The following is a 27,341-nucleotide window of genomic DNA, read 5'->3' as shown; positions in this document are numbered from 1 at the left end:
ATAGAGTACAGAGTATTTACTGTTGGCGCAAAAGATGGCAGAACTTTTATGAACTACACACAAAAAAGGAAAAAAGAAAATTCCAATCAACTTGCTCCAAAAGCCACTAGCCGAATCAACAAAACTCTAATATTTCCTCCTGCTAAGCCCCGACAGTCGTGTGTGACAACATCCATTGCTAACAGGCTTATTATAAAAAATAAATAAATAAATAAGTAAGTAAGCCTGGCCATGAGATACACTTCCACACCACAAAACTCCATTTAGCCCTGCTCTGCTTGTGAGGCGAAAGGAGCAACAAAAGCAGACAGCCAGTTGGGGATTTTTCCTGAACAGAGGGACGCTGTTGGCAACTACATGGATTCATCCTCACAAAGTTATCTGAGGCCACATACATGAACAGGGAAGAGATTTGTGGTAAGGAATACATTCAACAGGAGTTGTAACACTAATGCAGAATGGAAACTCTGCATGGACCTCATTTTTTCCCCCTCCTGCATAATAACTTCTGATATTTACATACAAATAGAAGTATGCAAAGCTGCTATAATCAATACTTTTTGGATCAAATGATGATGAGCATGTGCAAAAGGTCACATGAATAGATAAGTTATCACCTGACTGCAGTTTCCTCTCACCTTTAAGGGAATTCTATGGTTTGGGTTTTGCCATCTGAAACCTTTCATTGTATGGCTCATTCTGACAAAGTTTCATTTGGGGTTTATTTGGAACCAAGAAAGAGTCTTAAGGGCTTTATCTGCACAATAGTCATGTTCAAACACCACAAAACCTGTTGAAATGAATGGAAGGAAAGGACAGGAAGGAAAAAGCTGATGACTGCAGCCTTGAGAGGAGTAGATTATAAGTTGATTCAAGAACTTGCCAGAGCTTCACAAGGAGCCGACTGAAAGCTGTGTCAGCGCATCAAGAGCCACCACACACACACACACACACATGTGTGTATTTATATCCTTGTGGGGACATCTCATTAACATAATGCTTTCCCTAGCCGCTTACCCTAACCCTAACCATCAAAAATGAATGCCTGACCCTTACCCTAAACCTAACCATAACCTAATTGTAACCCTGACACTAAAACCACATTTTGAGTCTCAAAAATGCCTTCAAAGTCGTGGTCCCCATGAGGGCTGTTTGTCCCCACAAGTATAGTAAACTACCAATTTTTGGTCCCCATGAAGATGTTAATACCCGTCCCCCCCCCCCCCCCCACACACACACACACACACTTTCAGGAAAGGGGTACAACTGTTGCATTAATATAAAGACACTCCCAAACTCACTTCATTTGGAAATCAAGGTCCTAAAATTAAAAAAGAGTGGAGAAGCACAGAATCAAATGTGAAGTTTCATCAGTCTGCGATAATTCTGCTCCAAAGTCCACACAGATGTTTAGCAGCAGGTCAGGCATCAGGGTTTGTAAAGATGCTTATTTCATTTTAAAGCAGGGCGTTCCAAGACAACTACCAAATGGTTTGCTCACCATGTACTAGGCTGGCCAAATTGCCTGAACTGAGCCCCCATAGAGAATCTGTGGGATGTGGACAAGAAAAAGATGAAAATTCCAGACCCCAAAACAAGCTGAAGACTGCTATGAAAGTAGTCTGGGTGTCAGTAAAGCTGATCGCCTCCATTCCATGTTGTACTCATTCATTGTAAAGGAGTGTGTATAATGAATGAGTACATTTTTATAAGTTGGATGTATCTACTGTTTTATAGTTGACATTTCTGTATTGTGAATCCTTTTTTGATTGATCTTAGGAAATGTTCTAATACTATGCTGGACCCAACAATATATCTGAACAGATTTTTCTGCTTCAAACACACAATTATCGACAATACAATATACCGAATATTTCTTAATCGTCATACCATTGTTATTTTACATAATATGCTGTGGTTGTATTGTATCATTAATTCTGATTCCCATCCTTAGAAGCAAGCCACATGTTTAAAGCAACACCAAGTTATCGGTACAGGAAAGTCTATTTTGAGTATAGCCTTTAGAGCTTCTGCTAGAATTCATAGGATATCCAATTTGACAGCAAGAGTTGAGTTTCTACATAAGACCTGGCATCACACGTCTTCTCCATTTTTTTGTTTGTTTTCGTGGGTCTAGTTGCACCGAGTCATGACGCCAGTGGCATCATGAGTGGGTGCAGGCATCTGGTACTTCCTGTGAATCAATCTTTTAGGTTCCAAACTGATCCGTTTTGAAATTCTCTGTTTGTGGTGTTGGGGCGTGAACTTTAAACCACAGAAAAACTACTTAAGTACATCTACTCACTTCATGATAAATGTACATTTCACTTGGTAAAATTTATACAAACCCGTGTAAATATGAAACCTTTGGACTGTGCTGAAAATTATCAGCTAGAAACTAGAAACTTTAAAGTCATGTAGGTTACACAAAATGGGAGAGAACAGAACAGAATAAGATCTCATCAGGCGGACAGAAGAATAACTCTAATATTGACTTAGATAAACTTGTTCATAGCTTGATTCTTCAGCCTACAAGTGAACAAAAAATTGAAAAAATAATAAATTAAAACATAAGCTTGCATGGTTTACCAATTCAATAACGGCATGTGTCTTTCAAATATGTTTTCTCTACTGAGGCATGCTAGTATCCAAACCCACCCTCTCACACTTTCTGGAGGTGTCTGAACCTGACACGATAATCAGACATGAGGTTTTTCTCCAAGTGTTTCTGTAGATGGCTTGAGTAACACAAGGAGCTAAAAGCATACAAGGAGCATTTCATCATCCTTCAACCTGTTGCTATGCAACAAAAATGTTTTTCAGCACTTTTAGAAAATGGCTTTGTCCTTTTTGTGTTTACTATCTAGTTCAAAGTGAAGGCAGAAAAGATAGACTGAGAGAGAGAGAGAGAGAGGTTCAAAGTTGGCCGTTGTAAACATCCTGCCACCAAAGAAAACCTCGAACTTCTGACAGTGTCGTATTTTAGGATGATCCTCTTAAAATATCACCCGGACATAATAAAATCAAGGTGTAGCGTTCAATAAGCCTTAACTGGAAATCTAAGTGAGAACACCTAAGAAAAGGGTTATTTCACACTGAATCTGGAAGATATTAGCCATCCTATTACTGCGTTGACGTATGCGGCGATTACAAGTTTACTATAGCTTCTGCTGTTGTGTTCCTTTATTAGTTATTGTTCTTAAATTATTTGTTTAAGACTTTCTTTACTTAGAAGTCTGTGTTTATAATGGTTGAGCAGAAAAAAAAAAAAAAGAACTGTACCAACACTGGATATTTGTGAGGAAAAAAAAACTTTTTAAACCTTTTATTCTGGGTGAGAAACAGCATGAATTTCAAATCTGTTTTTTGTTGTTGTCGTTTCTCTACATGCAGTTTTTATGTCAAGGTGACCACAGAAATTAATGTCGAGGCTCTCTCATTGTTCATTTAAAAAGAGGCTTCAAAATAGAACTAGTGGGAAATGGTAAATTGCACTTTTCTACTCAATTTATGCACTCAAACCGCTCAAAGAATCCTGTATTAATTCTGTGTAGCAGAGTGCTCAGTGACACATTTAAAAAGAAAAAAGAAAACAAATCTAAGAAGCTTGGGAGAATAAAACCCACACCATGTTCCCTATAACCATCCCACACTGTGGCCTGAAGTAAACTCATTAAATTGAAAAATATTTCTGTTTGCCAGCATTTACCTGTCAGGTTTGCAAAATTCATTATTCAAAATGTTCATCTATGAGCCTGGGTACACCTATTCAGTTCATCATCTGTCTGAAACAAGTATTATAGCTCCTTTTCCTGTCTTTATGCAAGTTTCCTTTTGATTGGCTGACGCTCATAAACAGAAAATTTGTGCAACTGGTGGTTAGGACCTGTATGGTGGCCCCGAGCGGTCAAAAATAACAATATGATGATTTACCTGCTTTTGACAGCTGAACTTCTGTTAATAGGGTTTATTTAAAGCTGTGGTACAGTATACACCATTGACCTTATTATTTGAAACTTCAGCCATCTTAAATATGAGCATCCATTGTAACAGTATAAAAAAATGAGCCTTTTGGCAAGAGCCTGATTATTTTATACCAAGATGTTGAATTTGGCATACAAGAGAACACTCCACGAGGTGTCACTTTTTGGTTTATCTGCTTACAACTAATACAACATATTGAGTTTACGAGAAAACCATTTCACATGACATCACCTTGAAGCCGTGTGGTCATAAGGCTACTATATATGTATAATAACAAATTACCAACCTATAGAAAGGAGGCAGATGCAATACTTGGTTTGGGTTATTCTTCCAACACATTCTGCTTGGCAGTAAAAACTTTGCTGACATTTAACTTAAAAGCTCCCAGTAAAGTAGAACAGGTGTATGTGTTTGTGAGTGTGTCCTGGGGGCTGACTGTTAGCATCCGAGCTAACTTCCCATGAGCTTCATGTTAAAAACACTGGATAAACACACTGTTACCATAGAACCTGTAACTATGGAGAAACAATCTGGCTTAACTTTACACAACTAAAAAGACGACAGGGGAGAAAACACACAGACACACTCATATGAGGTGGAGAGGCATTTAATTTAAAAGTGCTAATCTTTTACTTCAATGCAACAATGTTCCCACCCGTGACATATGGAGAATTAAAGTGATTGAGAGGTTGAGAGTGTGTGTCTTTTCTTGTGTGTAACTAATAAAAAAGGTATTAGTTGAGAATTATGACTTAACCTGCCATGAGAAAGTCATCTCACATTTCAATTAAACAGAATACTCCACAGCCTTACGATAGATCTTGATGTTAGTGCATGAAAGATGATGGGGATGGATTTTTCTGTCTAGATACATAAAGTGAGTGTGTAGAGGACAGTTCTATGTGAACAGCTGAGGCTTTTGACTACATATACAGCTGGACTCCTACAGTTCTTATAAATATACTCACCTCGCACAGGGGCCAGATGAACCCATGACTAAAACATGTTAATAGTAAAAAAGTCTGTGAACCCATCAGCTACTCTGATGGTTTAGCCTTTGGGGTCAAAGAACACATTTTTGGGGCTTCTCGAGTATCCAGAAGATACCTGGATCAAGAGTTTTGCATTTCCGTCCACTGGATATGGTTTAGATTGTGGTAAAGATATACAGATTAAAACAAACATTTTTCCTGTCATTTATGGCTATTTGACAAACAAAAATGTCTATTTATTTTAGCCTTCATTTCTTCAACAGGACAGCATGGATGGCAGAGAGAGTAGCAGGAATGACACGCAGGAAACAGAAACTCAACAGTGGCCCTTCTGCACATGGGTTGCACACTCAGCCCAGCGAGCTATACTGATGCCCTAAAATCACTTTGCTTCCTCTCTGAACTTCCCCAGGTAAAAACCCTGCTGTCTCAGATGTTTCAGTTGCCATTCAGTTAAGGAAGACACGCTTATCAGTTATTAGGAAGCCCATGCATGATCATTTATTTCATGTGATAAAAAGAAAACTGATTTAAAACTATTTTTGGTTAGACAGCGTATTTCTTTTACTGCACCATGGTTTAAAGTCCCATATATTTGTCAACTCAACCAGTTAGTCATTACTCTCTTCTCATGTAAAACTGACAAATAGCATTTAAAACACCTCTGACACATTAGAATGTAAAGTTTGCTCAAGTTTCTTTCCATGCTTGAAAATGGCTAATTTTTCTCCTTGTGACTGTTCACATAGTAGTGCCAGAGCTCAGTAAACCAGACTGAAAGAGAAAATGTATATGTTATCAAAAGTGTTTTCAAAAAGGGCCGTTTGGTTTTACAAGAAAAGATGGAGTTTAGCAAATATGGACTTCTTTTATGAGACCAGACCAGAGCACTTCCACCTCTCCACGAGTTTATGCCCAGCACAGTGGATGAGAGCATTTGCTGAATTAAATCTCAAAACAATACTAAAATGCTAAAAGGTTGCAAAGCTATCTATTAAATAACTATTAAATAAGTCACCACGGAAAGATTTATTTTTTTAAATTGCTGCTTTTGCGTTAAAATGACACAATATCACCGTATAAACTCACTCTTTAAATGCTAATACTGCCCATGTTTTTAAAGTACATTATTCTGGAATTCAGATGTAAGAGAAAACAATCAAAAGACTGTAAGGTTGAAATTAACTGCACTATATTATATTACTGCACTATATCAATCACTCTATATTAATAAAAACAAAAAGTGTGTAGTTCATTGCACATGGTTTCAATACTTTTGCCTCCAGTGTTTTCCCTAGTGTGACATTAGCATTACCTAATCTGAGTGGGAGACTGACGCAGGCTACGAGCAGTAACTGTTAAGTGAGTGCCAACAGCAGCCAAAGGATTGCATTATTATTTAAATCAGTAATGATAAGTACTGATTGAAATGGAATTTATGTGTAACAGCTCAGATAATTGGCCAGGCTTTTAAAATGTGGACCACTACTTAGACCATTGTCCAGATTTCAATCACAATCCAAGCAGGTGACTCTCTTTGTTTCCCCTCTCTCGTTCTGTGTGCAAAGGTAACAGACCAGATTTAAATCAAATGAACACAAAATATGGTGAAATTGGCTGGTAGCTGAGTTAGTCTTTAAAAGAATTTAAAATCTTCTCAAGCTCTCTGTTTACATTCTCAGCCTCTTTATGAGGATAAACCTTATTGGATTGTCACAAATGCTTGAAGAAGGAACATTGAAAAGGTGTGCACCATTATTCTCATTTGTATCATTCATTTTCACGATACTCAATGCAAAGAGACTCATAAGATAAAAGAGCAAAAAGGTCAGAAAGGCAGTGTGATGCAGCCGGGAGAAGGTTATAATCATAAGCTTTTAGCTCTGATACTGTGTGACTTTTATATCTGACCAGATATAAAATCTGCCTTTAGATGTAGTCAAAATTTCTACTTTCTTAAAAGCCCCATGTTCGAGCCAGTTTTTGGCGACATTTTGTATTGTAAAAGCAAATTACTATAGCACAATGTTACATGAATTAAAACTGTAACAGAAGTGATTTTGAGAGGAAAAAGAACCTCAGCTCTGTATATACTCACATATACACAGTGAGTCAGAATTAAGGTCTTCCGGTCATGAGCCTACTATTCTAACCTTTAGCCCAAGTAGTTAATTGAAAGTACCAAGGCACATGTAGTCTGTAGTGGAGTCTGGTCAGCATGTCTACTGCCTGACAACCAAGAGGATTGTCTCTGCAGTCTGGCCCAGGTAAACAACGACCCAGATTACCATCAGCTAATCAAGGCTGAAGCAATGCTGCAAAGGTGACAATGACAGACAGGACCAATGACCTGCAAAGGGTGAAGACTGACCAATCACAGGAGACAATCTAATGGCTGCCTGGTGACAGATAACAGGAGAAAGCACACCCACACACACACACACACATACACACACAAATTTTCATTCTCATTCCAGTTGATGTAATTTTTCTTGTCAGATATAAACTCAGGTTCTTTCTTTTTTTTTTTTTATTAAATGCTTGATCCATTCATGCTGATGACTACTGTCTGTCAGTTTCCCCACACGTCGCCATAACTACAGTTTGCTCCTAATTTTTGTTGTGGATGTATTTAAATTCTGTCATGTTCTCTCTAGAGAAATAGCCACAGTGCTCCGAGTGCACTCTACATGCCAAAATTATTATTGTCAACCCACATCACAAACAAAGCACAGTATTTGCAGCACATAAAATTATTTTATCCTATCTATTTTATAGAAAATTATACAGTAAAGTCAACAAGCATGAGCAATACGGTTCTCGTTACAATGTCATAAAGTTCTCATTGTGATACAATTTCCACGCTTTGATAAGAGAGGAAGCCCTCAAGCTGTCACTGAATGTGCCTGCTGTTATAAAGTAATATACTGATATCAAATTCCCAAAGGTTTGGAAAACATACAAACACAGTTAGCCTATCATTTCTACATGATAGGGCATGTTGATTGTTGAGGAGATATACAAACTAAGTGCTTCCCACAAATTTGGATTCTATTTGTGGAAGATGAAGGAGGCATGTGCGCAGTGAAAAGAGACACACACACACTTTCCTAGAGTGAGTTATTAAATAAGTCCCTTCAAAAGTTTCTGCTGTAAAAATATATTTGCCAAGTGCTTTGTGACAAACAAATAAGCAATACATTAGTTCATCATCCTGTGGATAGGTTCCAATGCCAGTAACTTGAACAGCAGTTGGCATTGGTAGTCTTTGTTCTACAGCCTCTTTCAGCTTGGTGTAGCTGCACATGAACCGAATCTCCACTTGCAGCAGTTTATGGTTTGAGTACCAGCCAGCTTGGAGCAGCTCTCCAGAAAATACTAGGATTACTGTAGAGTGAGGTTTGAGATTCAATCTGAGGAAGCAGTTAAATGATACACTGAAGGCTCCCACAACAATGCAAGCCGATCGTTAAGATGGAGACAGGAAGGTCTTGGGCGTGCCAGTTAACTAGGTGTTTGTCGACTACTAAATCCACCACAGATAGCATCTTTCATTCAAATGAGGAAAAATAACCGTTATGCACTTAGGTGCAATTAAGTGGACAACAGAAGACTGGAAAAACCTTTATGCGTCCTATAAGTCTGGATTTATTCTGCAATTTTCAAATGTTAGAATCAGAATTTGATGTGAACAATGTGAAAGCAAGGATCAATCCTGGCTGATATCATCTACCTAGTTGCTGACTGCTGGTGGTGGTAGTCTAACGATTTGGTTTATATATTCTGGCAAAATGTCAGGGTAAAACCTTGTGTGGGAAACACCGCAAAGTGCTGCTTAATCAGCTAGCACTTGACTTTTTGCCATCCTTTATTGTAAATAGTAGCTGCATCGACATGGTGTTAATTAGTTTGGAGCCAACTCAAGCGCCAAGCTTTACTTTCAGTAAACATTTTACATAAACCAGCTGGACTCAGCAGTCCCCATACGGTAAGTTCGGAGCAAAGGAAAACACACAATTCAGCTGCACACCAAAAGTCTCTGAGTGTGGCATAGTCGTCTTACTGTGACACATGCCACTCAGTGAAACAGTCTCTGGAACGCTGAGTGAAGGGTGCAAGGATATTGCGAAGCGTTGTGACGAGCGGCTAAAGAAGGAAGAGCACCATTTAGAGTAGTCATCCTTGGAGTTGGCAGGTTGACCCTCTTTCGCCACACATCTGCAATTACAACTCACCATGTCCCCAGAGTCGACTCGTAGCAGGCACCGCTGCACCCACCAATGAAGCGGAACAAAGGGACAGAGAATGCATGACTTGCCATCCATTCAGCAGGACTGAGCCGCTTGCTTCGTCTCGACTCTCCTGCTTGGCTACCCAGGCCTGACCCAAATATGACGTTCCCGAATGAAACAGGGCTTTAGCAGCAGCTGGGGAACCGACAGCTCTTTCACCAGCAAACTCCCTGCATTTATTTCCTTTCAATTTTGCTTCTTTCTTTAAATAAGCCCATATCTCCACAGCTTTTCTTACTACAACGATCTTTAGATTTTCTACCTGTGCTGTCCCCATGTATGGCTTTGCCACATTTCTCACCTGCACTGTCAGATAGCTGGGAGCTTAAGCTGATGGTGGCATTATAATATTACCCTGAAATGTCTCAACTTATCTTAATGCCACAGCTCTTATCTCCCCTTACTTCATCTGCTAATATGCCAGCCGTTAGTGAAGCAAACCTTCTAAATGAGATGCATCACTTTTCTCTCATAAACTGCCTGTTCAGTCTATTGAAGTACGCATTTCCCTTTAAACCGGATAGAAATCTTTCAACACTGAGACTGAAAGGTATACTGAATGGCTTTTCATTTCAAAAGGTTCAAACCAACACTGTGATGTGCAGTGCTGCTAGAGTCCTACAGTTTCTTCAGTATTGGACAAAAACGAACGAGTGCTGTTTCAGTGCTGCAGCTCTAATTATAAAATCATTTGCTTGATGAGCTAGTAGTCCGAATGGTCTTAAAAGCAACAACTCATAACGATTCTCTTGTGTTGCAGTTACCACCAATAATGAGAACATATTGATGGAATTTGTTAGGCAATTTAAAGATCCTCATCTCTCTTTGTCCTCATTTTCTGTCATATAAAACCATGTAATTTTAATGATAATTATCCTTACTCTGGAAAACAATTTACAATTTTCCAATTATTGTTAGTTTTAACAAAATTGTCAATAGGAAATAGGAATACATTTGCTCTTAATTCGAGGCGATTCATTGGGAGGTTAAACACTGAATGCCTGCACTAGCAGGCTGGTGGAAAGCCGAAAGCAAACTTGTCAGTGATGGTTCACACATTTAGTCCCGAAAATAGAAGAGTGTCAGTCAACAAATCCCTTACATATTTTTCCCAAGCGAGACATCAGACTCTGTATCCACCAGCTGATGCTCTGACCTCAAGTAAGAGCAGTGTGAAGGTTAAAGATTGTTGCTAATGTAGACTTGCTGTAACGATGTCACCTCTGACAGTATGATTGCCTCAATATTAATCTAGCTACGTCTCATCATTTTACTCAAGTCAATTTATTAGAGCAGAAAAAACTAACAATTCATCTCCCTTTACTAGCAAAATTAATAATATCATGCCCATTTTATTTATTAAATGATTTTTCGCAGTTCCTCGGGTAAGCTTGGATTTGTTGGTGTTTAATAATTTGCTGTTAAACATGTCTTGTCCTCTTTAAATGGCTGTGTAATATATTTAGCATTGAGGCAATTCATTTAGAGCTGGCTACCTCACCTGCCTCGCTGAGCCTTCAGAAAGACTAATCCCAGATTTGTGGATCCATTTCAAGTGTAACAACACGTAGCTAAAGGCTATTTTGATATCTATTCACAGGGCTAGAGCTGCAGGCAGGGAATTAAAGTGCTTTACAATATTACTTTTTTGTTCTCATTATGCAGTGTGATCTTTTCTTACAAAGCTGGGGCAGCAGCAGCTTAAATGGAAGACATCCTGTTGTGCGACAAGAGCATTAGCAGTCTGTATACTCTACCTACTAGACATGTTTAAGATAGGAAGAAAAAGCATGTTTCTTTCATTGATCCTATCAACCTATCAGAATACTAAATACCACAACAAACACATGGTAAAGATATGTTCCTTTGGCATTAGGAGAAAAATCTTAGGTAACAGAAAACATAATTTATTGATCCAGATTCAAAAAAAACAATCAGACCAAGAATGTGTTGATATTTATAATAATATTGCTATACATGGCAAGCATTGTTGTCTATGTAATTACATTGATGCAACCCTGAAAATGTTAAATCCTGAAAAACTTTAATCTTGGGAATCCTGAGATACACCTGTTCAGCTTTTCATCAACACAAATATCTAATCAGCCAATCAAATGACAGCAACACAGTGCATTTAGACATTAAGGCATGGGGATGATGACAGGTGACCTATCTGTGGGATGCTATCTTGACAGCACACACCAAAATCTCTGAGGAATGTTTCCAGCATTAACATTAAGCTAGTTCTGAAGGCAAAAGCTGATTCAGCCTGGTCCTATCAATATTTGCCAAACAAACTATACAGTGAACATATATTACCCCACTCACAAGCTCCATTTTTAAGCAGCCCTAATATGCTTCTGTTCTCAACCAACCATCTGTTGTGAAATTTCAGGAAATTCGTCTACGTTGTCCTGGTTCCAAATGTAAAGTATCAAAAGTTGAGACTGGCATCAACCTCTGCCGACTGCACCAAGTATACATGGAATAAGAGTAAGTCTGTGTAACCCATGACAAAATATCTGAAACAAGGAGATCTGTGTGGCCGAGTGTACATTTTCACCTGTGATAGCCTCTTTAGCACTGTGCTGCACACAGTGACACATCGCCTGTGGCAATCAGCTGCCATTATGCTACAGGCGACTAAGGCTGTCCCTGTTTGTGTCCTCAAGCATCCCAGCACTAACAACCATCACTGTCAGTGCAATGACACAACTGTGTGTGACAGCACAAAACCACAGCAGAAGAACGATACACATCACTTTCTGTCATCCAGATGCTCCAAGAGTATGACTGGGCCAGGGAATCATGCAGTGATGCTAAATTACACAGCAGTTTATTTATAGCCTGGCAGTTTAGTAAGATTGTTAAAAATGAACCAGATTTTGCAAACAAAAATGTATCTTTCTGTTACATTAAGGATTTATGAAACATACAGATCAGTTGAATAGATGGTTAGATAATGAGATGATAATAAATCCACACACAGTCGTATCAGATCTTGTTTAGTAACAGATGGAAGCTATGAAAAGTTTAAAATACTGGAGGACATGAAAGTGTTCCTCACATGTTTGCATCATGGGCCTCAGGGCAGTAGTTCTACAAAATAATGAAAAAGGCAGCAACGTGACCCTGTTTCCTCTACATATGTGTTACAGAAGCCTCGATAAACATGATGCAGTTGCCCCAAATCTGTGTTTTTATAATATTTTAAACACTCTACACACAGTAATTAATTATAAACTGAATATTGCACATATATCCGCTAATATTGTACATATTTTAGCCTGTCTGCAGACAAAAACACAAAAATTCTTAGCAGATGATAAATACTTATAATGTCAGGAGGAAGGTGACAAAATATTTCTTAGCAGTCCTTGTGTTACATATGTTGAAGTGCTTTAATCAGATCATTATGGCTTATAATATGTTTACGAAGGATCTTTAAAGTAGACTCAATCTGCTATTTTTCCCTGAATACATGATTCATTAGCTTTTTGGGGTTCTCCAAAATATTATGCAGTAGGGTTAATTTCATTAATATTGCAAAAAAATTTGATATTAATATCAATAATCAGAGATTTGACACTTGAAATCCCAGTAGGATGTGACAAAAACACCTTACCCAGGAGGTGTCCAGGAAGCAACCTAGTCAGACACCAAACCATCTCAGGTGGCTCCTTTTGCTGAGGAGTAGAAGCTGTACTCTGAGCCCCTCCAGAATGAGCTTTTATGTGCAATCTACTCTTTTGGTCACTATCCAGAGCTTGTAGCCATAGGTGAGGGTAAGAACCTATGTTGACAAGTACCACAGAAGACCAGTACAGCATCCGCATCATTGAGGACATTGACAGAAGGATTGGCCCACTGTACGCTCACCTCTTGTGAGCAAGAGTTTAAGACATATCCCCCCCCCCAAGCATTCCCCACAGATTGCTCCAAGGTACGCAGTCAAATAGCATCTCCAAGTCCCCAAAACACTCAATGCCAATTTCCATAAGGCCAAACAGAAGAACAAAATTTCCCATTCAGTCTGTGCTCAAATCACCATTATTCATAATTCTCTCTGTCGGCAGATAAAAGATTTATAAGGGATTTGGTATTCCTTTCTTGCCTTTGCAAAACAGAAATAAAATATTTTGGGGGGAATATTTTTTTTGCAATAAAAGTGTACATTTTTATTTTATTCCTGGAATAAACGGTCTCTTTCCTCTATGGTCTCTATGCCTATGTTGTGCTTACAGATGCACAGCAGGTAGCAGCAGCTGGTTTCTTATTCAATTCAGTTCAATTTTATTTATATAGTGCCAAATCACAACAATAGTCACCTCAAGGCGCTTTGTATTGTACAGTAGATCCTACAATAATATATAAATTATTATTAAGATTCTTATTACACATATGCTTAACAGTAGTATAACAATAGTAACAAAATTACCAATAACAAAAGTAATAATGATTAAAGAATTCTAACTCAAATATGTCTGAAGAATTTCATTTGTCTTTGTGACCACAAAAGTAAACTTTCTTAAAAGCCCTGGCAATGTTAGCATACCATCCAACCATTCACCCACACCACCCCCTGTGATTAAGGGCCCTCTTACCTCACACCAAGTCTCTCTCCCTACTGTTGGATAGACTCTGAACTACAGCTGGTAACAGAAGTTCATGTTCTTGCGCTTGAGATCTGCTACAAGCTCTAAGTAGAACATACAGGAGGTGGAGAGCTGGTTCTGCTACACAGAGCAGAACATGGACTACCATTTGTTGGTGTATTACCATCTTCATCTCACAGCAAGAGGGGCCTGGGTTCCAATCCAGCAGCCAGATGGGGTCTTTCTGTGTGGAATTTGCACTGTCTCCTTGTGTCTGCTTGGGTTTGTTTTTTTTGTAATTTTGTATTTTTCCCCAGAAAACAGTTGAGTTTCCCCAAGTTTAACATTGTATTTGTGAACAGGAGGTTGGCAGATTTTTAAAGAAAGCTGACTAATGAACATTACCACTTAACTTTGTGACAATTTAACAGAGCAACAATCACTGCCTGTCCAGTAAGTTCTTTATTCTGTGGATGGACTTGCGTTTCCCTGTTTTGGACTACAGCTGCAGATGGCAGTCCTTGTTCTACTCTAGCACCAGCTCTCCATGTATGTTCTACTTGGAGCTTGAAGCAGATCTCAAAGGCAGAACAAGAACTTCTGTTACCAGCTGTAGTTCAAACAGAGCAATTAGAGCCTGTCCAACAGTAGGGAGAGAGACTTGATGTAAATGAATGATACTGAGTACATTGAACAACTTGACCAACCTGTCCCCAGGGAAACACTAGATAGTTAAGACCAGATATAGCTGGTTACCAGCAACTGAACTTAGACAATAAAACAGAGACTACTAAATCAAACATGTGAAAAACTTTGAATATAAAAAGCAGCTGTTTGTGAAAATGTGTCGTATCTACTGGACCTGCCAGTACCATCAACAAGCTATCCTGAAACTGAGATCTGTACAGCAAAATTTAAGTACGGGTTGCATACATAGTTTATACTGGTTTCAGTCTAAACTTTTTCGGGATGGCTGTAGCTCATGAGGTAGAGCAGGTCATCTACTGATTGGAAGTGTCTGTGAAGGTTCTCAGTCATCCAGGTCATCGTAGTCAAAGGAGCTTGCAAAGAAAAGCGTCTGGACTTCTTTAAGTTGCTTGAAGACGTTTCACCTCTCATCCGAGAAGCTTCTTCAGTTCTAAGGTCAAATGGTGGAGAGTCCCAGATATAAACCTAGTGGGAGTAACCCCCCACAGAGGGACAAAAGGACCCCCTGATGTGGGGGGTTACTCCCAATAGGTTTATATCTGGGACTCTCCACCATTTGACCTTAGAACTGAAGAAGCTTCTCGGATGAGAGGTGAAACGTCTTCAAGCAACTTAAAGAAGTCCAGACGCTTTTCTTTGCAAGCTCCTTTGACTACTGATTGGAAGGTTGGTGGTTCGATCCCTGGCTGCTCCAGTCTGCATGTCAAGTATCCTTGGGCAAGATATTAACCCCAAGTTGCTCTCCGATCGGAGTGTGAATGTACTTAGAAAGCACTATGTATAGAGACAGTGCTTGTGAGAATGGGTGTGATTGGGTGAATGTGGCATGTTGTATAGAGCGCTTTGAGTACTCCGAGAGAGTAGAATTAAGTATAGTATATAGGTTCTATATAAGAATCCATCCATTCACTTTTTTACCTTTATGCACAGTGCTTCCACTGTGTCACCTACTCAGCAAGACATGTACACAGTAAAGACTTGAAATACTTGTTGAAATTGGTCTGGCAAGTAAGCCTAATTTTTTTCACTGGATCTTTGTGTCTCATAACAAAACGTGCAAAATAGGACACCAGCCCATCATGTGGGCACATATTGTTCTGGAAGTCATCTGTTTATCCACTGACTTGTATTATGAATAGAGAACTGATTCAGATCTGCCAAGCATCGTGATTGTAAATTTAAGCCCCTTTGAGCGAATCATCACAGCATCTAATAGTAATCTCCACAGATGTGCCTTCTGCTGAGAAAATCTCTAATTAGGAAAATGTTTAACTGGCTGGAAAAATGCTGAAAAAAAATAACCACTCATGACTTAGTTTCCCATATTTCCTTCTTTACTGTGATCCCCCCCAGTCACCCTCCTCAACAGAAACGATGGGGTCAGTAGCAGATACACTCAGTATCTTGCTCAAGGACACTTCAGCAAAACAGATGCTGGCTGTCAAGGGGCTCAAGCCACGACCTTCCAAATGAAGGACGCTCTCTTTAATCACTTTAGCGCTAGACTGTTATCTGACAAGGCCTTTGGCATCACCCAGTCATTCTCATGTGCTATGAATGACCTTTGGGCATGTGCAATTCAATATCCAACACTAGCTTTTTGGTTGAGTCAAATTAAACCCTGAAGAGTGGACAGCCTCAGCTGTATTCAAGGTCAAACATCAGAAATAACCTAAACCCTGCCAACCTCTCTCTCATCTGCATATGTCATCTTTTTCCCTTCATTTTTTAATGTATCAAACAACCTCCAAAAGGCAGACAGATTCCAAATATTACTTTTGTAAAGCCACATATATTGGAGAGTAATGAGGATGTAGTGCCATAATCAATTTTACAAGCAAATCAGTATTTCGTCAGCAAATTCTCAGATTTGTAAACCTAGTAAAACATTCAGCTAAAAACACAGAATGCCAAAGGGTCAGTGTCTGCAGTCTAATCCCACCGCAATAATCTGTTATTCCTATCATTTTACTTTTTTTCATAAGCTATAATAATGTTAATCAGCTTCTGCAAAAAATTCAAGGCAAGAAATAATGTTCACATTAGTAGAACTCTCTTAATGTGACTAAAAATAACTAGCTGCCTTGGTTTTTTAAAACTGAGTGTTTGCTGCTATGGTAAGAGAAAGTTAGAAAAAACTATATGCGTTTACCAGCAGGATCAATTCTTCTGTCATCAGAAACCATGTCTGAATAAACAATTATTCAAAAAGTATAAATACCCATCTTCTATCAGTCTAGTTCATTATACGCAGCAACAATCATGGGGAGACTGCTGATGTCCAGTTGACTGTAATCAACACCCTCTGCAATAAGGATAAGATACAGTAGGTCATTGCTGAAAAGGCTAGGTGGCCACAGAGTGCTGTATGCAAGCATATAAATGGAGAGCTGAGTGAAAGAGAGAAGTGTGATAGGAAAAGGCGAACAAGCAATACGGATGAGATGGACATGAGATGATTGTCAAGGTGATTCAAGATTTTGAGAATGCTTCACAAAGAGTGGAATGATACTGGTGTCAGTGTATCAAGAGACACTACACATGGATGTCAGGAAAAGAGCGGCAACCGTCGGACTCCTAATATCAAGAAACTCCTGAAGAAGAGACATCATGAGTGTCTTACCTGGACTAAGGAGAAAAAGAATAAGACCACTGCTCAGTGGTCCAGAGGCCTGTTTTCAGATTAAAGTAAATGTTTTGCATTTCATTTGGAAATCAAAGTCCCGGAGCCTGGAGGACGAATGGAGAGGCACATAATCCAAGGTGTTTGAAACCCAGCAGATGAAATGTCTGCAGTCTTTAGAATGTCATTTCATCTGCTGGTGTTGCAGGTGGTGGTCCACTGTATTTTATCAAGTCCAAAATCAATACAGCAGTTTACCAGGAGATATTATGTTGACAAGCAATATGGAGATCCTGTGTTCCTTTTCCATCAGCATCTGTCCACAGTGCCAAACTACTACCAAATTGTTTACTCACCATATTACTACTGTACTTGACTGGTCAGCCAACTTGCCTGACCTGAACCCCAAAGACAATAGCCCATTCTCTACAGGGTATTGTCTCTAGAGGAAGATGAAAAACACTGGAGCCAAAAATACAGAGAACCTGAAGACTGTAATCAAAGCTCAAAAATCTCAGCAGTGCCAATGATGCATTGATGTAGAAATTCATTGTAAAGGAGCCCCAACAAAGTAGTGAGTGTACAAATTAGCATTAGATATATACAAATCGAAACTGCTCTGTTAAGGATTACCAATGACCTTCTGATGGCAGCTGATTCTGGTCTCCTATCCATTCTCATCCTTCTTGATCTTAGTGCGGCGTTTGATACCATTTCTCACAATATTCTCCTGAACCGGTTAGCTTCCATTGGTATTAGTCATACCCCACTTACCTGATTTACCTCCTATCTCTCAGACCGCACTCAGTTTATCCAACTTAAATCCCATTCTTCAGCTCTCTATCCTGTTTCTGCTGGTGTGCCCCAGGGTTCAGTATTGGGGCCTCTTTTATTCATTATTTATATGCTTCCTCTTGGTTATATATTCCGAAAATATAATATAAATTTTCACTGTTATGCCGATGACACCCAGCTCTACCTTTCTTCTAAACCCAATTCATCCCTCCCACCTACCTCCCTCTCAGACTGTCTTATTGAGATTAGATCCTGGTTCTCCTCCAATTTCCTCAAACTTAACAGTAATAAAACTGAAGTTTTACTTGTTGGTACACCATCTATCTTAACCAAATCCCACAGCTTTTCCATTAACGTTGAAAATTCTCCCACCCTTCCCTCCCCTCAGGTTAAGAGTTTGGGTGTCATACTTGATAATACTCTTTCATTCCAGTCTCACATTAATTACATAACACGGTCTGCTTACTTCCATTTACGTAATATTCACCGACTCCGTCCCTTCCTTACTCCCCATGCTGCTGCCATCCTTGTCCATAGTCTTATTACATCCCGTATTGATTACTGCAATTCCCTCCTATTTGGTCTCCCTAAAAGGTCCCTTCATAAACTCCAACTTCTTCAAAATTCTGCAGCTCGGGTCATAACTTGCACTCCGTTAAGTGCTCATATTACCCCAGTTCTTCAGCAGCTTCACTGGTTGCCCATAGAAGCCAGGATAAATTTTAAAATCTTACTTCTTGCATACAAGTGTATCCATAAATCTGCTCCTTCATATTTGTGTGACCTGCTCCATATCACCACTGTTTCCCGCACTCTCAGATCATCATCTGCTATTCATCTTACTGTTCCGTCCTCACACCTTATCACTATGGGGAACAGAGCTTTCAGTCGCTCTGCTCCTCGGCTCTGGAACTCTCTTCCTCCTGCACTAAGAAATATTGACTCCCTCTCCGTATTTAAGACACAGCTCAAAACACATCTGTTTAAACTGGCTTATTCGCTTTAATGCTGATTTTATCTGTTGTCACGCTCTGTTTTGTAATTTTAACTTATTTTATGTATTTTATGACTATTGTTCCTTTTATTAATTGTGTTTTTTGTAAGGTGACCTTGGGTTTCTGAAAGGCGCCCTCAAATAAAATGTATTATTATTATTATTATTATTAAATCAAATGGAGAGGGATCTAAATCAGCCACTCAAGTAATCCGTGGTGGGGCAACCATAAGAAAGCTTGTAACAGTAAACATAATGGGACACTTAAATAACCCTCACCAAGGTAAATATATAATTTAAAGAAGATTAAAAAAAAAAGCAAAGTTGCTAAAGTTGAAGCTATTCTGAGTTCAGAGTGAGCCACTAGCCAGCAGCCACAATATGAGCAAAGAATCAAAGCAGTTAGACAAATGAGGAGATAAGTGAAAAACAGAAGAAGGTTGCTATCCTGTTATCTGCTGAAACAAATGTAAGTAAATCACATGCGTTTTGTTATACCAATCTTCTGTGCCTGATTTTGGTTGGTATACTAAAATGCATCAGATAAAGGTGGGTGTACGTCAACAAATTTTCAGTTAATTATTTGTACCAGTATGAGAGCACAATTTTCAGTTGTTTTTTTTTTTTATACACCTTTCCCTCAGAGTTTTAGTGTGTCCATTTTATTTCTGTAAACTAATGTGTTTTTATATCTAGTTTTAGTTTTTAGTTTAGATTTCGTTAACTATAAAAACCTTGGTGTTACTGTAAATCCCAGCAAATCTTGTAGCGTTCAAGAATGAGAGAGAACACTAACATCTTCTGATTAAATCCTAGTTATTCCAACCTTTTACTTTCATTTAGCTACTTAATTGAGATTTCTCATCATTTAACTTTAAACAAACTCTGCTATATTAAGATTTCTTCCAAAGAACATGAAAGAAAGAAAAAACCTCAGAAATGCAGCTCACGATGAGCTTCCTTGTCTTTGTCCTTGGTTAGAAATCTTTTGAAGTCTTCCTCTTCAGTTTCTTTCATGTCTACCTGTCCCTCACTGAACACTAAAGTCGCTTCATGCCTCTTTGCTGGAGAAAAAAAAAACCCACCCTGGGTTCCCTTCGAATGAGTGTTAAATAACAAACATTAGGTAAGACCATATACCCTGAGCTGCATAAATCTACATAACTCCACAGTACTTTTCATGATCATGATGATGCAGTAAGATACACAAGCCAGCGAGGTGAAGCAAATCACACAGGTCATGATCACTGGTGATGGGTTTCCCTGGCAACTGTTAGGTTCTTTGAAAAACGTCCTCTGTGGTCTGAATTCCACCTAAACATGGTTTCTTGAGAAAAGGAAACACTAATGAGGAAACACTTTCCAACAGGGATCTGCTGCACGATAATGGCTGGCACTGGCTTCCCAGCTGCGCTCACCCACAGGCATGAAATGGTACATTTCAAAACCGCAGACGCAACTTAATGCACAGCTATTCTCAAGCGATGGCTGACTTACACCAGGATTAATTAGCAGACATGAAAACCTAAATAGATGCAACTAAATGCAACTATTATGTCATGTTTACATTCTTACTAATTCGGGAAGGGGAATTGATTGAATGCTTTCTGATACTGTTGATATCAATATTGTCAACCTACATTCATGTTTTCTACTGAAATGCTTTTGAGCAAAGCATGTCATTGCTACTTAATCATTCCCCTGACAGGCAAACTGGATGAGAGTAAAAGAAAAAAGAAAACGTTTCTAAATGAGCTTGCAATATTAGGATGAGTGCGGGCACTATGAGGACACTATCTGAAATCTACTAGTGTATTGGCTCTTATTTTGAAAGTTCAGACGCTGCCTAGAAGAAAGCACAGTCCTTTCCTTTTCCTTGCGATTTCCCTACCAGCTGGCTCGTAAACCAGTTTGCTGCATTGGTCTTGAGATCATTCACCTTTGCTTTAACAAACACAGATGATTCAGTGTCCTGCTCAAGCACCCTTGTGCATTTGAGGGAGTAGGGCTCAAACCTCTAACACTGCAAACTTTTCAATTCACAACAGCGATACTACTACTTCCCCTGCATCTGTAACCTCTGGTGTCAGAGGTTACACAGGACCCTGGGCTTTTTTGGAAAGTATCCATTCACTTTTGATGAAAAAAAGTCAACATCCTAATGAGAAGAATTCATCACAAAGCCATAACTGCTGTGAAATTGCAGTGTAAAAAGGGTTTGTGATCCTATACATCAGCTTGAGTATTGGATTGTAGCATCTGTGTGTCGGTGAGAGTGTGGGTAAGTGTGAGGGAGGCGTCAACAGCTCCTGGAGGCTTCCACACTGCAGCTGTTGGAGACAAAAAAGTTAGAGAATATGTCGCTGTTTGTTCGATTTGTGTGGGTGCTGATGAAAGACATTTGTTGCTTCTTTTCTAATCAAACCTCCTACGAGCTCGGAGCCGCTTGCCGCACATACAGCGTGATGAACACATCAGCTGACTAAATTGAGCATTCATGAGATTATAAAGACATTGCTCAATGTAATGTGCTATGCGCACTGATAGTAAGAGATGTGATGATGGAGCGTCGCTAATTACTCATCAACATAATGTTCATCTCACACTTGTTTATAGGGTTAGCCTAACTGGCTGTTGACTGTATTGGATAAAAATCCACAAGGGTCGAACAAGCCTCGGGGATATAGCACATGTATGAAACCTTTGATATTGGAGCTATAATTTAAAAAAGGAAAACAGTTTCATTAACTGACATTAACATGAAACACAAGTACTCTGCTGTCTATTCAAAAATCTGAAAATATGACAATAATTGTGTTTTCTGTGCTACCAAAAGCAATGTTCAGGTAGATGTAGTGGATAAATGAGAAAAGTAAGACCTATATACGCAAATGCCTGCATGTTAATGTAAAGCAGGGGTGGGGAACTCCAGGCCTCAAGGGCCAGTATCCTGCAGGTTTTAGATATCAGCCTGGGTCAACACAACTAATCCAATGATTAATTCATTACCAGGTCTCTGGAGAACTTCAAGACATGTTGAGGAGGTAATTTAGCCGGTTAACTCAGCTGTGTTGGATCAAGGACATCTAAAAACTGCAGGACACCAGCCCTTGAGGTCTGGAGTTCCCCACCCCTGATTTAAAGGATGGTATGCTATCCTTTTCTGTAGCTCAACCTTCTCCTTTTTCCATCAACAAAGGTACTGCGCCAACTACACATTACTCCTGCAGTGCTCATCCATGGAAACCAATGCCATGAAGCTCATGACACATAGTTTCGGTGCTGATGTTATAGCGAGAAGAGGTTTGGAATTCTGCATTTATTCAGTGAGCAGAACGTTGTTGACTTTTACCATTTGCACTGTGCACCTCAGCACTCGGTGACCCTGTTCTGTAACTTTTTATGGTGTGTCATGGTCTAGAATAAAGGGCTATTCTATTCTTTTCTAGATAGGAAGAAATATTATGAACTGACTTGCTGCACTGGTGGCTTTCTATTACAGTACCTCACTCAAATTCAGTCAGGCCATTCTTTTACAATTGTCTTTAAAGGCAGACTACATGGAAAGGTGCTTGATTTCATAGACCTGAATTCAAAGGTTAAAGGTGTGGCCCGATACTTTCGCCCATATAGTGCTTGTCAATCAACTGTAAATAAATTACAAAAAAATATTAAAAATGACTCATTCTCTGCTAATGCTCTGAGTATGGTTTTGCTTTCAATTATGGGTTTGAGAAACCTTTGAAACAAACACCTGGTCCAGATGTTGGGGAAGGAATGAGTGGCTGACGCTGCTCGTCTGTATTGGGATATGAATAACAAGATTTGTCATGGTCCAAATGTATCCACAAAAATAAATACATAAATAAAGTCACATCCACAGAACTAGTGTGTGTGTTTGTGTGTATATATAGCAAGATGTTCATTTGCACATTTTCTAATATCTTCATTTTCTAACAGAAAATAGAAAATTAATAAAACATTTGTTGTAGCCATCATCATCTCAAACAAATGCCCAACAAATGAATGGTAGTTAGTAGTGGGATCACTCCAAAAGACAAGATGTTGTTTTGTTTGGGAGTGAACTGTCCCTTTAAATCAGATGTGATTAGGAAACAGATGAACAGAATTTAAGAGCCTTTTTTGCTACAGGATTCAGTGATTCATTCTTTAAAAGCCTGCTGTAACAACGTTAACACTGTATCTTATCACAGGCTGAAGAGAAACGACACCCAGGTCGACCCAGCCTAAACAGTGCTCCACTCTGACATCTGCGCCACTTCAAGTCACAAACCACTGGAGTGGAAACCGAGTACAGATCTTTCTTCTGGCTCATCTTATAGATTTTAACAGAACTCCAAGTTATGTAATGGCGCAGCGCAAGAGATGTAGTTGACAAGCCGTGAAAGGCCAATGGTTTCCTGCAAACCAGCTTGTAGCCTTATAATCAAAGCAGCCCTGACAGAATTGGATTTAGATATGCAAACATGCACAGGTTCTATTAATAACCAATGACCTTTACTTGAACTGTCGTTTATTATCCTATCCCACTGTTTCCACATGACTTCCACCCTCTTCCTTGGATTATTTAGTGTGTGCACCCATGAATGAACTAACAGCTTCACTGCGCAGTGGTCTGTCTGCTCCATAGGATTAGGCCATGAGCCCCCAACTGCCGGTGACAAACTGAAAACTAAAAGCGCCAACAGCATATGGCGCAGGGGTTTATGGGATTACTCAATTAACAAGGTGACTCAGAGAGATACTAATCTGCAAAATGTTTCTTCGACTGAAATGCATGCAGTGGAGTAGAGTCTTTTGAGCACCCAATACCCAATTAAACACACACAGAGACACCTCCGTGTGTGGGGGTGTGGTTAAGCAGCCAGGTATAATTGTATTAAATGTAAAGCCATGCGCGTTCAAGCTCTTCGGGTGCTCATACCAACAAACTACCCAACGACGTTCATTCACAGAGGCAAAAACAACGTGCACCGCTGCTGTCAGCGGGAGGCTCATTAATTGTAATTATCCTGACACAAAGTGCGCCGCAGGCAGAAACACCACCTTCAAGTGCGTGCTGTGAGCGCTGAACGGGGCGCATGACGCACAACTGGACCAATCCGCAAGTGGACACCTTTTTCACGCAGTGAGACCGAAGAAGCGCTATAAAATTCAAAGTTTTGATTCCTAACCCAATATCCACAAAACTAGAATAAATATTTATGTGCCTAATTCATAAAAACGTTTAAAAAAGTCAATTTGTAATCCAGTATAATAACCTGCAGTTTCTCTCTTGTTCGTGTCCCTGTTTGCGTCCCACAAGACAACCAAGCGGGAACAACACTCATAGATTCTCATAACTTATTCCCCCATGACTTCCATATACATTTCAGACACGTTGCCCAGGGCTCGGTCTGCATTTGTTGTGCTGTAGCCACCGTGAGCTCGATTGGGGATGCTTACCGTGTGGAAAAGCGTTGGGTTGTACCGCATACAGGAAAGCATGGACCATGTGGAACAGAATCCCTATCGGTCCAGGTTCGTAATGGGCCAGCGTCTCGTAAACTCCCGCTGGCACATAGCCGAAATTCAACTTTCCTGGGGGTGGGAGTCTCCGCGGCTCCGTCTCTTGCTGGAGTTCGCCGGATGCCAGCCACAGCAACAGCAGGAGGAGGGTTCCCGGCTTCCACATCGTGTCCAAACGAAACACCGACCTGTCGTGAAACTGGAACTAAATTCTCAGTGATCGAGAAAACTGGACGGCGACTGCCCGGAATCTTGATTATTATCGGAGTGGGGGAAAAGAGAGAATACAGATAAAAGTGTTCCGCAGCTTTTTAAGTCCTGCTTCCCACCGAGCGACTTGTTCCGAGCATCGTTCCCCGCGGTCTGGAGCTCTTAGACGGACGCAAATCGGACGATCTTCTCCCACGTCCCCTGTGTTCGATGCGTTTGGATGAGCGCGCCTGTCGCTTCCACTCCGGCATCTGTGCAGCACGGGGATGCGCTGCGTCACGGGAGCGGGCGATGGTGCGCGCCGCCGTTTGCAAAGGGAGGACGGGTCCAGAGGGAGGTGCTCCTCCTGCCGGGGAGAGGAAGTAGAATCTTAAAGATCTAACCTACTAACGTTTTGATTGGAGAGATTAGTTTGGGGCAGAACACGTTAAAACCACCTTTAGACAGTTTACATATATTGAAATGCCGTTTTGAGGCACTGTTCCCTCGGGTCTGCTGGAAATCATTCGATTTTATATTAGAAAATCATGCTTATCCAGCAATATTTGACTTTAGTATCACTTAAACATGTTTACAATTAATTCCTCACCTTTTGATAGCATTGGATTGTTTATAAGATCCATCTACACAACCCACATTAAGCGTTATTTTTAAAAATGCTGAGATGTGAGCTTGAAAAGAGACAATGAATGTTTTTTTTCCACAACAGGAATTCTAGTTGTGATAATAATGAAATCTTAGCTGTAATAAATATGCAGTGTTACTGTGTTAAGAAAGCTGATTAATTTTCAAATAAATACTTTAAACAGTTACAACTTTCATTTTCTTATATGACATTTGCAGCTAGCTTTCACCCACTGGTTAGTTTTAAGAACTAAAAACAATTTTTTTAGGGGGACACTATTGTGGCTGTGGGTTAAAATACACTGCTCCACAGAGGTAACCCTTCAAGTTGAAACATGCCAAGTTGGGAGGAAAAGTGATGTCTAATGCCAACTTTATGGTTTATGCACTAGGACACCTTGTTCCCTATAGGACAGTAGATTTGTTAAAAGCAGATTATTTTATTCCCCGGAAATGAGAATGACCGATTACATGTACATTTTCAGACCAGGTATTAAGCAGTATAAAGTCCATGTCGAATGTAATATGTGGTGCTCCAGTGGGTCAGGCAGAAGGCTTTTATCTGGGAGGGTGGGGTTGGGGTCCTGTGTGAAGCCAAAAGCAGCACTGAATTACATTTGCCAAGTATCAAACACCTGAGTATCCATGCACTGAAGAAAAAAGAGGAAAAAGGCTTTTTTTTTTCTCTTTCACCTTTTCTGTTCACTGCAGCTTTAAATTGTCAGTTGTGGGGGAATATTATCATTATATCCACTACAGAAGTATAATTACTCTTATTTAAGTTAGACTCAAAGTTAATAAGCTGATTACAGCCTTAGATGTTCATGTGGGGCCATTCTGGCTGTTCCCAGGCTGAGGTTTAAATCTGAAGGTTGTTGTGTTTTCGCCATCTTAGATTCTGACTCCGGAACAACCTTCCTGAGGAGATGAGGTTTATGGAATGACTGACTTCCTTCAAATATCTTTTGAAAGCAGAGTTTTACTTACTTGCCTTTTTTCATTTCAGAAATTAGAAATGTAATTGTTATGCTCTTCAACATGTTCTTTAAATGTGAACAATACAATATCTTACATAATTTCTAATGTAAAAATGTTTTCTTGTATCAGCTATTCCCTAGTCAGCTTTCTCTTCTTCCCACTATCAGGCTCTTCACCTTCTTGACCTTTGACCTTTTCCCCCAGAGGGCAGACAGAGGATACCTGCGTGCAGCTCATAGGATTGATTTCATTGGCAGAGAAGCAAACAGGTGGGTTTTGCTTCTGTCTCTTTACACAGTAACATCCTTGTCCTCTTTCTGGAGTGCATGGGGCCCCAGCTCCTGGTGACAGAGGGGCCTCCTGTTTGGAAACCTTTGATCACTGATTGTGAGCACATTTCTTCAGTGACAACACACACTCATTAGACCTGCAGAGGAGCAGATGAGACTTTCAGTTTTACAGACACATGATATGCTAGACTGAGGCAGTAGAATTAATTAGTAGATTCATTAAGAACAGTTTTTAGTGTATCTACAACTAAATGATCTCATTAAAAATATAAATGCAAGATTAAATTCTGTCCTCCTTTTTCATACTGCTCTAGAAAGACGATAAATTTAACACTTGCTGCATCATGACTACAGATAATTTTTCTCTTCTTTCAGCTGCTGATAGTCTTCCCTATATTGGTTTTAATAATTTTATCAAGTAAGATGTTTCAGAAATTGGAATGTAAATGACCACCATATCTTGCGTATGGATGTGGACTTTGTCCAAGTGTCACTATCATTCCCGTCAACCTTTCTCAAGACAAATTCCTGTCAGATCTGACAGAGCTGAAGCTCGTCTCAGTTCTCAGCAGTGTAAGGAGCTTAGCCCTCTAAGAATGTCTGTTACAGATTTACTCTGCCTGTCCTTCACTTCTGAACAGGTACTCAGGTACTGTGCAGCCCAGTATCAGGTCAGGCAGGGTTCATGGATCAAGCTTACAGGAAGTTTGACGGGGGGGAAAAAAGA

General features: G+C 39.7%; 1 protein-coding gene across 8 annotated transcripts in view; it reads right to left on the bottom strand.

Annotated features, from left to right (window-relative positions):
• prom1a (prominin 1a) overlaps positions 1-25,327 on the bottom strand; it is a 90,141-nt gene extending 64,814 nt beyond the window's left edge. For 4 of the 8 annotated variants that reach the window (XM_080901281.1, XM_080901282.1, XM_080901280.1 and 1 more), the window contains exon 1: positions 24,450-25,326. In XM_080901281.1, coding sequence (XP_080757407.1) covers positions 24,450-24,678 — 229 coding nt within the window. In that variant the 5' untranslated portion in view covers positions 24,679-25,326. Of the gene's footprint in view, positions 1-24,449 lie in introns of all 8 variants that reach the window. The other 4 variants (XM_080901276.1, XM_080901277.1, XM_080901278.1 and 1 more) reach the window with 2 other exon arrangements.
• Between the last annotated feature and the right edge of the window lie 2,014 nt (positions 25,328-27,341).

Source organism: Rhamphochromis sp. 'chilingali' (genome assembly GCF_963969265.1).
Source record: "Rhamphochromis sp. 'chilingali' genome assembly, chromosome: 13".
In the NCBI taxonomy this organism is placed as follows: Eukaryota; Metazoa; Chordata; class Actinopteri; order Cichliformes; family Cichlidae; genus Rhamphochromis; species Rhamphochromis sp. 'chilingali'.
This window is presented reverse-complemented; position numbering and strand designations above follow the sequence as displayed.